The sequence below is a fragment of the Triturus cristatus genome, chromosome 5_2 (genome assembly GCF_964204655.1).
Source record: "Triturus cristatus chromosome 5_2, aTriCri1.1, whole genome shotgun sequence".
Classification (NCBI taxonomy): Eukaryota; Metazoa; Chordata; class Amphibia; order Caudata; family Salamandridae; genus Triturus; species Triturus cristatus.
In genome coordinates, this window is record NC_140588.1 from 494684802 (window position 1) to 494698028 (window position 13227).

Sequence of the window (13227 nt, forward strand, 5' to 3'; positions counted from 1 at the left end):
ACCCAGTCTGGACGAGTTTGCGATCAGACAAGAGGCAAGAGGGGCCATTGTGAAGTAATGCCTGTCGCCCTCTTGCAGAACCAGTCAGTGACCCACGTGTGCCAGTAGAGGGCCACCGTGAAGTAAGATCCATTGCCCTTGTGCAAAGCCAGTCAGCAACCCATGTGTGCCAAGAACGTGCCACCATGAAATAAGGGAATTGCCCTTCTATGAAGGAGGTCAGCGACCCCAGGGAGCCAGGAGGGGCTACTGTGGAGCAGGGACATTGTCCTGGAACGTACTGGTTGAGAGGAGCTGAAAAGAAGGACCACCAACACTAATGTAGACTGTCTGGTGACTGAAGAAACCTGACACGTCATTGGGGAGGTTGTGGACCCTCAGCATTGAGAGACTGGAGTCCACAGAGACGCGCTCAAGTACTCTCACACTTGCTGGCTACCATCTGGTCAGGTAAGAATGTTCAAGGACAGGAGGCATATTGGGTACTCACAGGAATTTAGTGCTTAGTATTCCTGATGTTAACTTTTAAGACCAAACTTAGACTTTACTGCGTGGGGACAAGCGTGGGTCACATCTGAAAGTTGCCTCCAGTATCAAATAAGGAATAATGAGCCTCACAAGAAAGTGATCAGGAAATACCGCCTTCGACTATGCTAGCATGCTGATCATAAGAGACTGGGTATAGTATTTAGTGTCTTGCCTCTATGCTTTGTGCGCTTATATTGCAATACTGGTTGTTTCATGAAGCAAGCATTTGACTTGACAATTACCTTATTGCAGTTACAGTTTGTACTTTGAGTCTTGTGTCTGTGTATGCTTCATACCTACCTTCCCCTCGAAGATCCTTGGACTTCGGGTTATGCACCACCACTGAGAATCAAGTGCTGAAAGGGGTGTGCTTGGGTGAGTAACTCACAATCCACAGTAGGTTGGGACAAAGACAGCAGTAATAAAAGACCACAACCTCCACCATTGGGCCTGATAACCAGTTTGCCCCATGGCCCTCTGACAGGTGCTCTGATAACACAGCGCTTCCATTAATAAAATAGTTAACAATGCTCTTGAAATTTTCGACAATGGCGATTCCTTCCTCTTCATCCTCGTAGACTTCTCAGCAATTTTTGAAACAGTTAACCACTCTTACTCCTAAAAACTCTTGAGACCAGAATGAGCTTAAATGGTGCAGTCCTTAGCAGACTCACCTCCCTTCAGGAAAACTGAGGTCAATGTATTTAGCTCCATCTCCAGCACAGCAAACCTTCAGCAGGGACACTTCAAGGTTTCATCTTCTTTCCCACACTGTTAGTATTTACATAGAGCCCCCTGCATCTATTCTCAATCAATTGAACAGTTCTTATCACTAGTATGCAGACAACACTCAACTCTAAATGCAAATCACTTCCCCAGAAGACATCTCCACAGATTTATAAATCATCACTGAAATATATCCTGGATGGCCTTGTACCACCTTAAAATAAATCCTCTAGAAATGGAGTTTCTCTTGATCTCTCCTCCCAGTTGCCACATTTCAGCACTAAAATGGCTCAAAGAGACCTCCATACTCAATGGAAAGCCAATCATTGTAGAAGGTGCTATATTCCTTGGGTTCACCCTAGATAAATACCTAGGAATATAAGTCCATAACAACAGCTGAGCACAGGGAGTCCAATTTAATCTCAAGCTGCTGGGAGGATCAAAGTATTAATTACACCCCAAGACTTCAGATTAGTCATTCAGGCTTTAGTCCTACTATGGAAACTCACTGCTTGTAGGAATCTCCAAAATTCACCTCAAACGTCTTAGAGATGTACTACACTCAGCTGCCAGACTGGTCAGAGGTTTCGGAAAATTAGAACATATCTGTCCCATTCTCCCCTCCCTCAGGTGGCTACCTTTGGGACTAGGGACATCTCTCAAACTTGCCTGCATCACATATAATGCAACACATGAAAACAACCCTAGCTACCTAAACCACCAATTATGTATCTCTGGAGTGCATCACCACATGAGAAGCGTGGGAAGCGTTGACACTCTACTACTGGACACCCCCACCTGAAAAAGTTGAGAATGCTGATGCAATCCATCTCGTGATGTGCACCTAGAATGCATAGCACCTTCTCTCCACACAGCAGAATGATCTTTTCTCACCAGATATTTAGGGTCTGATTTAGAGTTTGGCAGACAAGTACATTATATCCATGGCACTTGTAATAAGGTGGACAGGATATCCATCACATTTGTGTGAAGTAAATCGTCCACCAAACTCTAAATCAGACCCTTAAAACTGAACTGAAAATATTACTTTTCCAAGACCATCAACAGTTCCCCCATGCTGAGATCTGCATACTACATTTTCTTCGCAATATCTCTCAAGAAAATTGTACATGATGACTATTGCTTTTTTGGCTATAACCTGTTCTAGGTTGTCTTGTTCAGCAGCTCTAACTTTGTGTGAAACTGCAGTGCTAGTTACAATGCTTGCAAGTTGCAGAACACATCCAGCTAATCCAGAGGTGTTTCTATGCATATCTATTTCATGCTGCAAGCATGGGAAAAATGAGGCCTGAAATGGCCAAACAATGAAGGGAAATTTGTCGGACAGGATCCAGAAATTCTGACTCTAGCATGTTTTCCCTGACATGGGGCTGAAATCTTCTTTTGACAGATAACTGGGAGGGTGAAGGGAACACTGCCTGGAATCATTAAATCAGGCTCCAAAATGTCGTCTTCTATTTACCTGGCATCTTGTAATGAGATCCTGAGGATGACAGTCAGGTTTAGGTATTGGATTAGGCGGTCACCTCACTTCAGGTTATTAGGGACGCTGTCACCAGTCCATACCTTTTAACCTACAAATCATTGACTTCAGATATATTAATCTAGTTCATTGCAAACAAAACAAGCCAACAACTTCCTGAATGCATTAGGGTATAACACAAAAGTCCAGAACTGGAAACATTGTCAGTATTGCCCTGGAGGGAGGTGGTCACTATAGTCAAGATTAGAGCAAGGGTTAAGTTAAGGTTAGGATTCGGTTTAGGATTACAGTCGTGCTCAGGTCCAATTACATATTTTCATTATTGCAACATTCTTTATTATTGGCTCTTCCTTATGGTAAATGCAAACTGTAAACAAATGTGGTGTGGTGTCTTGATTATGGTGTAGTTATGCTATTTGCTATCATTGCATCAGTATGATCTTGGTTACTTATTGATTCCGTCCAGTAGTTGGGGTCCGGCTTGTCACCGTTTTCGAGCTTGTCTTGGTGCAGTTTCAAGAGGTGAATCAGTAGAGCAGGTACTTGTTCTGCTTTCTCTGGTTAGCTGTAGACCAACACCAGGCACTAGTTATCCACGAGACCAATAGCGCCTCCTCTTCTTAGTTTGGCTCTGTCCTAAACGACTCCACATTAGAGATTCATAAATGCTTTGGATTTTTATACACAAAATAGTGCACTGGGCTATTTCTTTACCACACGAGGTATGCATGCCTGGAAAAATGAATGTATGTAGTCTGTGAAGTGACGTAGCCAAAGGACAGTAAAGCTTGTACAGGGTCAAAGTCAAAAAGTTCTTTTATCACAAGCATTTATACCCCTTCTGTAACATCCAGCTTCACTTTTAAATTATAAACATCTGGTTTATTTATACAGTTGTTGAAATAGCTTACAAATTAGAGTCCTACAAACAATACATAAACATTATAGCAAAAAATATACATAAAATAGTATTCCTTCTTTCTTCTATAAATGCTGTAAAAATGTTACTATTTATATAAATATACATATATACATATGCAATATACATACATGACTATATGTATATATACTGCTAATATATACACACATATATGTATATAAATAATACCCGATTAGAAGACTTACATATATTATTTGAAACTTTGTGTAGTGGGCTGGTCACAGGTGGGTGTGCAGTGTGGCACAGTGGCTAAATTTGAAAGTATGTACAGATCTTCGACAAGCGAGGTTTCCATCTGACAGATCAAGAAACTGGTGGGCGGCATTTCATGCCTTTGAGAGGAGTCATCTTCTTTCTGGTTGAAGTTTTTGATGTTTGTGCATGTGTTCAAACTGTGTGCATCCTCTTTTTATGGTCAAGATAAATATAGATATATATATATATATATATATATATATAGAATCTGAAACAGTCATCAATGCAGTGAACATATGCTCAATCTATGTTAAATGCATATCTATATACATACATAAACTTAAATATGGTGTATATACAGTATCTATAGGTCCCTTTCTGTGAGTAGCTAAGTATGTTACAGAGCCTGCATACAAACAGTGTTGTCCTTCATTGGCTGTGGGCTTCAAAGAACCCAGTGAGAAGAGTTTTAAGTTTCGAAGTCCATTCCGGTGAGACTAATGTCACCGCTGTGGGCAAAGCATGGGCTTGATGCACCTTCCTTTGTGTAGAACTAAATTTGCAGGGCAGTGGCAGCCGGCCACGCATGCCTTGACGCACGGACCAATCTCGTTCCAGTTGTCACATGTCTTCAGGCAACCCGGACCACAGGTGTCGTACACGGCTCCATGTTTGCACTGAGTTGCTGAAAAGAAATAAAATAAAAGAGAGGGGTTATTCCATGTTATTGAGACTTTCTGCTTATTGCTGTTTGGTTTTTCAATGAGGCATAGGTTGTTCGGATACAGATATTAATTCTTCTGAGGTCTTTGTTTCCTAATAAGGAAATGCACTTTATTGCAGTCCCTGTTTTGTGGTCAATGACTAGCAGGATTTCTTATTTGTTAATGAAGTCTTAATGGTTGCTTTGGAAAGTCTTACTCTGCCATAAAGTCACCAATGTTTTGAGATTTCCTGGCTTGAAAGCTTCTACACTGATACTAAAGGCCTCTCAAAAAAAGATTAATCAAAATATGCAAAAGACTGCAGAGGTTGGCAAATAAATATCTATCCAAAAGTTGCCGAATATAAATCTATCAACTGCTTAGCAGGGCATTTCAGCAACTAAAATAATGTACAGATACAACGCAAAAATCGTCACTAGGCAACTCAAAGTAGCACAAATGGCAGCATCGCTTAACTAAACGCACAAAGTGTTTTTCGCCAAGTAGGGGCCTCATTTACAATATTTTGACGCAAGACAGAGCAGACAGCCTTCCTGCTGCGCTGCCGTGCATCAAAATAAAAGGGCAGGAATTCGCCATATATACAAGATATGTAGCATTTCTATCCTTCTCCCCTGCACCGGCGCACATAAGCAACCGTGCGCCAGCGCAAAAACCTGTGTGTCATTTTGCAAGGGTGCCTGTGCTGAGGGAATGAGATACCTCTTTCTATGCATTCTGTAGAATGCAGCACACATCGAAAGAGGAGAAATATAAGTATCTCTCCATTTTGCACCTACTTATGCATCCCCTGAAGAGGCATAAGATTTTGACACATTCCCAGGTTTACAAAATGTTGTAAATCTGGGAATGTGTCAAGTTCCATGGATGTTGCGTGGGAACACCGACAGCCAACACCCATGGAATGCCCCTATCATGCAGAGTTATGTGTGAAAGCGAAACATATTAACAAGGCCATGAAAAGTCTCACAGGTTGACTTTAAATGTCCCTGTAAATGTGGGGAAGCCCATTGCGCTGCCGGTGCATCAATAAGAGTGACGCACCGGTGGCGCAAAGGGCTTGTAAATAAGCCTTTAGGTTGGCAAGAGCAAAACACTAAGATTTATCAAAGGTTCTGCTTTGCCATTGCGCCATGCGAGGGGATGTAGGGTGACACAAAACCAATGAGATTTACCAGGCCACTCAATGCCACCTTTGCATGGCCCTGCTTGACTTGGTAAAGGAGGAGTAAAAGAAGCCAGCTCAAGTCGTGGGTGTTCCCACGCATCCACCCATGTACTTTGGTTCATTCGCAGATTTACCATGAGTGTTATGCCTGGGAATGCATCAAAATGCTATCTTTTCCCAAGGGAGGCGTAACGAGGAGAAATATCTTTATTTCATCGAATTTTTTCCTCTTTCTATGTGTGCTGCAGAGAATGAGGAAAAAGCCTTAGAGGATTATTTATGTACAGGAAGGTGCTACACAAAACCAATCGGCCTGCAATGCAGGCACCCTTGAACCACTTGTCTTGCTGTGTTGTGTGAAAGAATGATAAATATGGCCCTAAATGGTTGTGCATGACCAAGCTCCAAAAACACCTGATACTCATGCAAAGTGGCGGAAAGACACCCGGAACAGCACAAACCCCTTGGATTTCATTCCGCACAACTTAAACTCCAATCAACTAAAGCAGGAGAACTTGGTTTGACATGGTCTCCTAGAGGCAAATGAAAACAGGCGAAAACCAAATAAACAATACTTATTGACTCACTGAAGGAAGACACTAAAGGTAAATAAGTGAGGAGAGTGCAATACCTAAGTGGTGATATCGCTATCAGGTAATGTTGCTGGGGGGTTGCCAGTGTGCTATTGTGAGAGGGTTCTATTTCCACAAGACTTAACTAGTTTATGATGTGCAGTTTCATGAGTTAATAACCCTGTAAGCAATGAATATTTATCTAAACAACAGAAATAAACTGTCAGAGAAATTATCATTACACTGGGCCCGATTCACGGAACTAACTTAAAACTAAATCCTAAATGCACTACTTTTGGTATTCATAGAAGGCATTTAGCAGTAGTAAAGTTAGGATTTTGTCTTACGTCTGTCTTAAGTATGTCTTAAGTCTGTCCTAAGTTTGTCTTAAGTTTGTCTTAAGTCTGTCTTAAGTCTGTCTTAAGTTTGTCTTAAGTTTGTCTTAAGTCTGTCTTAAGTCTGTCTTAAGTCTGTCCTACTACTTTTGGTATTCACAGAAGGCATTTAGTAGTAGTAAAGTTAGGATGTTGTCTTAAGTTTGACTGAAGACAGACTTAAGACAGACTTAAGACGGTCTTAAGAAAAACTTAAGACAAACTTAGGACAGACTTAAGACAGACTTAAGACAAAATCCTAACTTTACTACTACTAAATGCCTTCAGTGAATACCAAAAGTAGTAAGTTTAGGACTTTGTCTTAAGTTAGTTCTGTGAATCGGGCCCACAGTACTTGAAAAGTATTAAATATCTTTTAAAAAACAACAAAACAATTTAAAAGATATTTTAACCCAGCTGTCTTTTTGAAGTTTGCCCTGCTTGAAATTAATTTGTCAGGAGGTGTGAGAGAGCTAAGCGATACAGTACAGGGTCAGTTTCTTGATTAGGGAGGCAGAGCTCCCCCCAACGCTTCAATTTCTGCATCAATTACTATCTGGTATTTATTTTTTCAAATGTTTAATTTATTAAACCTTCAAAGAGTGTGACCCTCTGTGCGAGGGTCAGGCAAAACCAGGCACTTTCAAAAGGCCCATGTGCTAGAGCGTATGTTCCGGCTGTCATAGAATTTATAAGGTTTACCTGATTTCAGCCTGGCTCCTGTGGCCTACAACACCATAAGGCACTGCCCCCGATGACACACCACAGCATCACTTACTGAAAACAGCCTGGGCACTTTAATCATAATCCTTGGTTTTCCAAAGCTCGTTGTCATTCCACGAGGGTGCACTGTGTACCACTGTACCCCACCCATTTCCTAACTTGCCACAGCATGAGGTTGGAACAAGTCTTCATGGCCCACCCCAATCTGGGAGGAGCTGGGAAAGGTTTGTGGTGCATATGAGGCTGGCTGTCTATGACATGATTTGCATGATAAAAGCAAGCAGGCTGCTGTACAGCTCAGACAGGGTACCCGCGGAGAAGAAATATATCCTGTCTACTTCTCTTAACCTCATAAGTGTAGATCATGTCCTTTTTGTCTATTGTACCAAGACTCTGGTAACAAGCAAAAAAAGTCACATAAAATCTTCTATTGTAGAAATTGGAGCAAAGCTCCTTAAGGAAAATGTCCTTCGTATATTGCAAAACCTCCTCCTCCTATGAGGGGCAGTGCATGGCCGTCATGCATGCATACATGCTGTTATTAAATGAGAAATGGCAACCGTAGCGGTCCGGTGTTTAGAGGTGTGTACTTTACTAATGGTGAAGAGTGTCCTATATACTCTTAGCTGTTTCCATGTGTTCTGCATTGTGCAGCATACATTGAAACAGCAAATTACCATTGATTGTTTATGTACAGGAAGGTGTCCCTTCCTGCACATTAATATAAAAACGACATTTTGCAACTTCTATATGTGCTGCATTAAGCACCACACATAAAAGTTACAAAACATCATTTAAAGATTGTTTATGCGCAGGAAGGGAGATCTTCCTGCACATAAACAATCTTCACCTCACTGCAGACACCCTTTCACTATGGAGCAAGGGTGCCTGCGTTGGTGCTACGCTGTTAAGTCTAGCACCAGCGCAGCGGGAAACGCAGAGCTGCACCATATTGTTGTAAATATGGTGCAGCCCTGCATTTCTGAAGTGGCGGAGTGAGGCGTTAAGCCAGGAAGGCTAACGCTGCACTCCGTCACTTCATTGTGATTCGGTCTTGTGATTAAATGGAAAACAATTGAATGTACAGCTAAAATTGCAAAGTGAAATGTTAATGGCGTTATTCCGACTTTGGCAGTCTCGCAACTGCCTGACATGCCAGCGCCCCATGTGAGACTGCCAAAGCCATCCGCACACCCTCCGCCAGATTAGGAGTTCTATCCAGGTCTGGCGGGCGGTCCTTTGGCGGTCCCACGGCAGTGCCTTTCTAAGGCTCATTTCTGAGCCTTAGAAAGGCCCTGCAATGGGTAAACCAAAGCATGTTTCGGCACGGCATGGACTGCACCATGCCGTGCAGTCCATGCCGTGCAGGAACCGGGGGTGCATGCATACAGGAGGAACAACATGTACCTCTCTACATGCATCCCCAGGACTAGAGGCACCAGGGAGCCCTGTAGGGCCCCCTTAGTTTTCTCACCGCCACCCTTTTCATGGTGGGCTCACCGCCATGGAAAGAATGGTGGTGCAGAAACTTTTCGTTTGTTTGGTGGTGTCACAGATGCACCACCAGCATATTGTGGCCTCACACCGTTGCAAAACAGCTGAGGGATAACAGATCCCCGGCATTTGCTGCTGTCCTTTGGCGGTCCGACAGACAAACTCGTAATAGGGCAGTCAGACCACCACTGCGGTGGTGCCCGCACCGCCACGACGGCTACAGCGGTCCACAGGACCGCCGTAGCCATAATAAGCCCCTTAAATATATTTACAATATTCATTCTTGGAGAAAAAATAAGGTTAATGGTAAGCGGTGGTTAGTGTCATGCTGGCTGCAGCGCAAAAAGTAAAACAAGACCTGAATTTCACACTTTGTCATCATCCCTTAACCATAGTTTCAATTCCCTTCGTCTACAGTCAACCTTTGAATCCTATCCTCAAATGTTTTTCACACATACAATGCTGAGTGTTAGAAATGTAATTATTGTGACGGATGCTACTTTCTAGCCACCAAGACTAGTATCTAAGAATACGCAGACACTTGCCTGCTTTTTGTGGTAGCGGGTTGGAGCGGTTTCGTTCGTATTCCTAATATAATTCAGTATCAAAAACGTATGTGTCACCTGCTGGAGGGCTGAAGGCCTTCACGAATGCAGGGAGGGTGGAAACAATATGTTTTGCGTAGAGAATGTGGCCTTAATGTCATTTTTCTGGCAGACAGTTCCATTTAATGAGTGTTCACTTGTGATATTAATGTATGCAATCGGGAATCCGAGCATTTCACCCATATACAATGCTTTTGCACTTGCACCTTCAGGATATATGTGACAACATGACACCGCAGCTAAGTTCACCTCATTGTTTCAATTACTGCGGATTCGCTGAGCTCTGTGAAGTCGCGAACCCCTTCAGTTTAATATGGAGACATACTGAAAAAGAATCCATCTTCTCAGGAGAATACAGTCATTTTAGAAAAGTAAATGTTCTTAGCTAACGTGATACACATCTGACTGACTTAGTGGAAAGTGCAAAAGCTTTAGTCAACGAACAAAAATCATGATTTACCAAAATTAATGCAAGGCAATGTGGAAATCTGCAACGTTGTTTTGCATAAATAGCTCAAATAAAATCAGTGCCGTTTTTGCAATATGTTGTGCGCTAAAGATGTTGTCAGCCGCGCCGGCACAACAATGCCTTGTTTGGGCGACACGAAGCATGATTAGCATTGTGCTATGGCGCAAACATGAGCGACTGGAGTTCTTTGTGAATTTTGACTCAATGCGCTGCCTCCAGTACAAATTTCTATGAGCAGACAGCTGCCCAAGGGTAAGGCACATAATATGCGTAATTTTGCAAACAATGAACATATGTGTGGGAATGTTAAACAATTTATATTTTGCATCTGGAGCTAGGATTCTATGCAAAGCCAGGTATTGTTTTTTAGCATGAGTTTTGTTATATTGGCTCTGTGTGGAATTCTAGGGATGATTGCACTGTTTTCAGTCTAATACATCCACTTTAATTAGAATAATAGTTTTTTCGTGCTATTCAACAATGCTGTTTCTGCACTACATTCATTCACATCAATTCTTGATGAAAAAATCCCTATGTACACAAAATGTTATTAATGCTGTTATTTGTGCTACTTTGCAACAAGTAGGACCTTTTTGATTCACTCGAGTGCGCACGCTATAGTTTAGTACATCTGGGCCAATGTGAAATAGTTTATCTCTTATTATTATTATTTATTTAAGAGTTTTATATAGTGCTGGCTAGACCCGAGGGTATCAGAGCGCTTTACATCGGTACATGTTCATATCACAAACAAAACAAGTATAAACAGGGCAACTGAGATGAATCAAATCAAGTCCGTGATTGAGCAAGAGGGAGGAATACTGCAGGGATGGGGTATAAGGAGGGTGGGGGTCGAAAGCCTGTCACGTTTGGCAGTTGAGGAACCTCTAGCTGAGGTTTGAGTTAAGGAGGAGATCCTTTAACTGTCTTGTGAAGCTCAAGAAGGAGGGGTCTGTCATGATATGGACTGGAAAGGAGGTCCAGATTTTAGGAGCATTGCTCGAGAAAGAGTGTGCCAGTGTTTTTTGTTTGTGGGCTTTGGGTGGAATGAGGAGTAGGGGGTGTTGGACTTGGCCCTTTTTGCAGGGTTATCCCCAAAGTTTTAGCTTCTTCCTTCTATTTTTCCTGACCTGTTGTTGTTGGCTTTAGGACTCTGGGCACTTTACCACTGCTAATCAGTGCTAATGTGCATATGCTCCCTGTGTAAATTGTTATTACAATTGATTTGTCCTTATTGGCATATTTGATTTACTGGTAAGTCCCTAGTAAAGTGTTCTGAGTGTGCCAGGGCCTGTAAATCAAATGCTACTAGTAGGCCTGCAGCACTGATTGTGTCACCCACATGAGTAGCTCTGGAAAGGTATCTCAGATCTGGCACTGCAGTGTCTGTGCGCAGTTCTGAACTGCCATGTCAACCTGGCAAGTGCACCCACTTGCCAGGCCCTAACCTTCCCTTTTCTGATATGTAAGCCACCCCTATGGTAGGCCCAAGGTAGGCCCCCTGGGAAGGGTGCATTGTATGTGAAAGGTAGGACATGTGTTGGTGCCTATGACATGTCCTGATAGTGAAATACTGCCAATTTCGTTTTTCACTATTGAAAGGCTAAATGCCCCATAGGATAGAATGGGAAATACTGTGTAACAACTTACAAGTATATCTTCCCATTTGGACTAGATAGAGTAATAACGTTTACGTTCTCTGAACTCACAATTTATGTAATGTAATGTAATGTAAATAGGTACTTATAAAGTGCACGGCTACTCCACAGAGTGTCCCGGCGCTGAAAGAATTTAATAACACATCTTTTAGTGAAGGCACTTTTTAAATTGTGTTTTTGAAAATGCCTCTTTTAGAAGCAGGCATCTTCTTGTTTAACCACTCTGTGTGCCTGTCCCTGTTTCTGGATTGATTGTCTGGTTTTGGAGTGACAGGGGCTGGGGATGTGCATTTACTGCAAGCAGCCACTGCGGGGGGTTGAGGTATGACTGTCCCTTCTTGGATGATTCAGAACTGAGATGAATTGGGCTTGGCTGCATTTTAAGTAGTGGGGGAGATTTCCTTGCATCTGAATAGGGCCTGTCTCCCTTGCACCATGCTGTCTCCACCCCCTGTGGTCATACTGCACCAGTGAGGACAGAACTGGTTTGGACTGGTCTCGGAGACCCTTGCACAAACAGAACAAAAACAAAATGGGGTATAAGTAGTAGACCTTCAACTCCAGAACTTTAGATCACTTCCGGACTCAAGAGGATCCTTTACCAAGGAGAAGCGCTTGAGAGCTGTGGGGAGGTGTGCTGCCCTGTTGCTGTGTGGGGTTGGCCTGCAGTTGCTGTTTCTGCCAAGGAAAGGACAAAGACTGGAAGTTTGCTGTGAACCTGCTTGAAGAAGAATCTTGAAGGGCCTGAGTGTGCTGGCCTCCTGTTCTGAAGTCTCAGGGACACAAAGACTTCATCCTCAGCTCCCCTGAACTCTACTGCCGAGAGTTCTGACCTGACAGGAGGTGCCTATTCCAGTTTTGGTTCTCTGGAAGTTGTTCCTGCTGTTGAGAGCTGGAAGAAACCTAAGAGAAGCAAGGAAACCTGTCTCTGATGCCATCAGTGACGCCGCTGTGACACCTAGACCTGCACCAAAGCCTGGGGCACTGCTCGTGAAGTGCACAACGCACTGCCCGGCCTGCCCTGCAGCTCCAACGCTTGCTGACGCCTGCCGACACCTGCATTTATAGGCATTTCCTGACGCCAGCGATCGCACCGACTCTGTCATGGCCAGCTCCTGCATTCTGTTATCACGGCACCGATAACCACCGAGGGTGACTCCACGAACTTGACGACTTTGCATCGTCACCGGAACCAACACCTCACCGCCAACGCAAACGTCTTCCCATATCCTGGATTCGACACATCGCCTCCTCGCGGACACGACGCCTCGCCTCTGCTGGGGCAGCCAGGAAGCCGACCTCAACCTCAGTACCGATGCCTCACCTCCACAACGCTGGGCATCGTCATAGACTTCGTTTCCAAGGTACTGTTTGTTTGGAGGTCCATGTGACTCCATGTCCCACGCCGCGCTCCTCACGGTCGTCGCCGTACTTTGGATATATTGCTGTCACAACGTCACAATAGCCCCAGGTGATGCTATTTGTTCTCTACAAGCTTTATTTTTGCAATAACTGTTCTAAAGTCATGTCTTATTACCTGTATGTT

General features: G+C 43.3%; 1 protein-coding gene across 1 annotated transcript in view; it reads right to left on the reverse strand.

Moving 5' to 3' along the window:
* Nucleotides 1–3140: 3140 nt before the first annotated feature.
* The window catches only part of BMPER (BMP binding endothelial regulator), a 448094-nt gene continuing 438007 nt past the window's right edge, over nt 3141–13227 (reverse strand). The window contains exon 15 of the mRNA XM_085607488.1: nt 3141–4578. Coding sequence (XP_085463614.1) covers nt 4397–4578 — 182 coding nt within the window. The 3' untranslated portion in view covers nt 3141–4396. The remainder of the gene's footprint in view (nt 4579–13227) is intronic.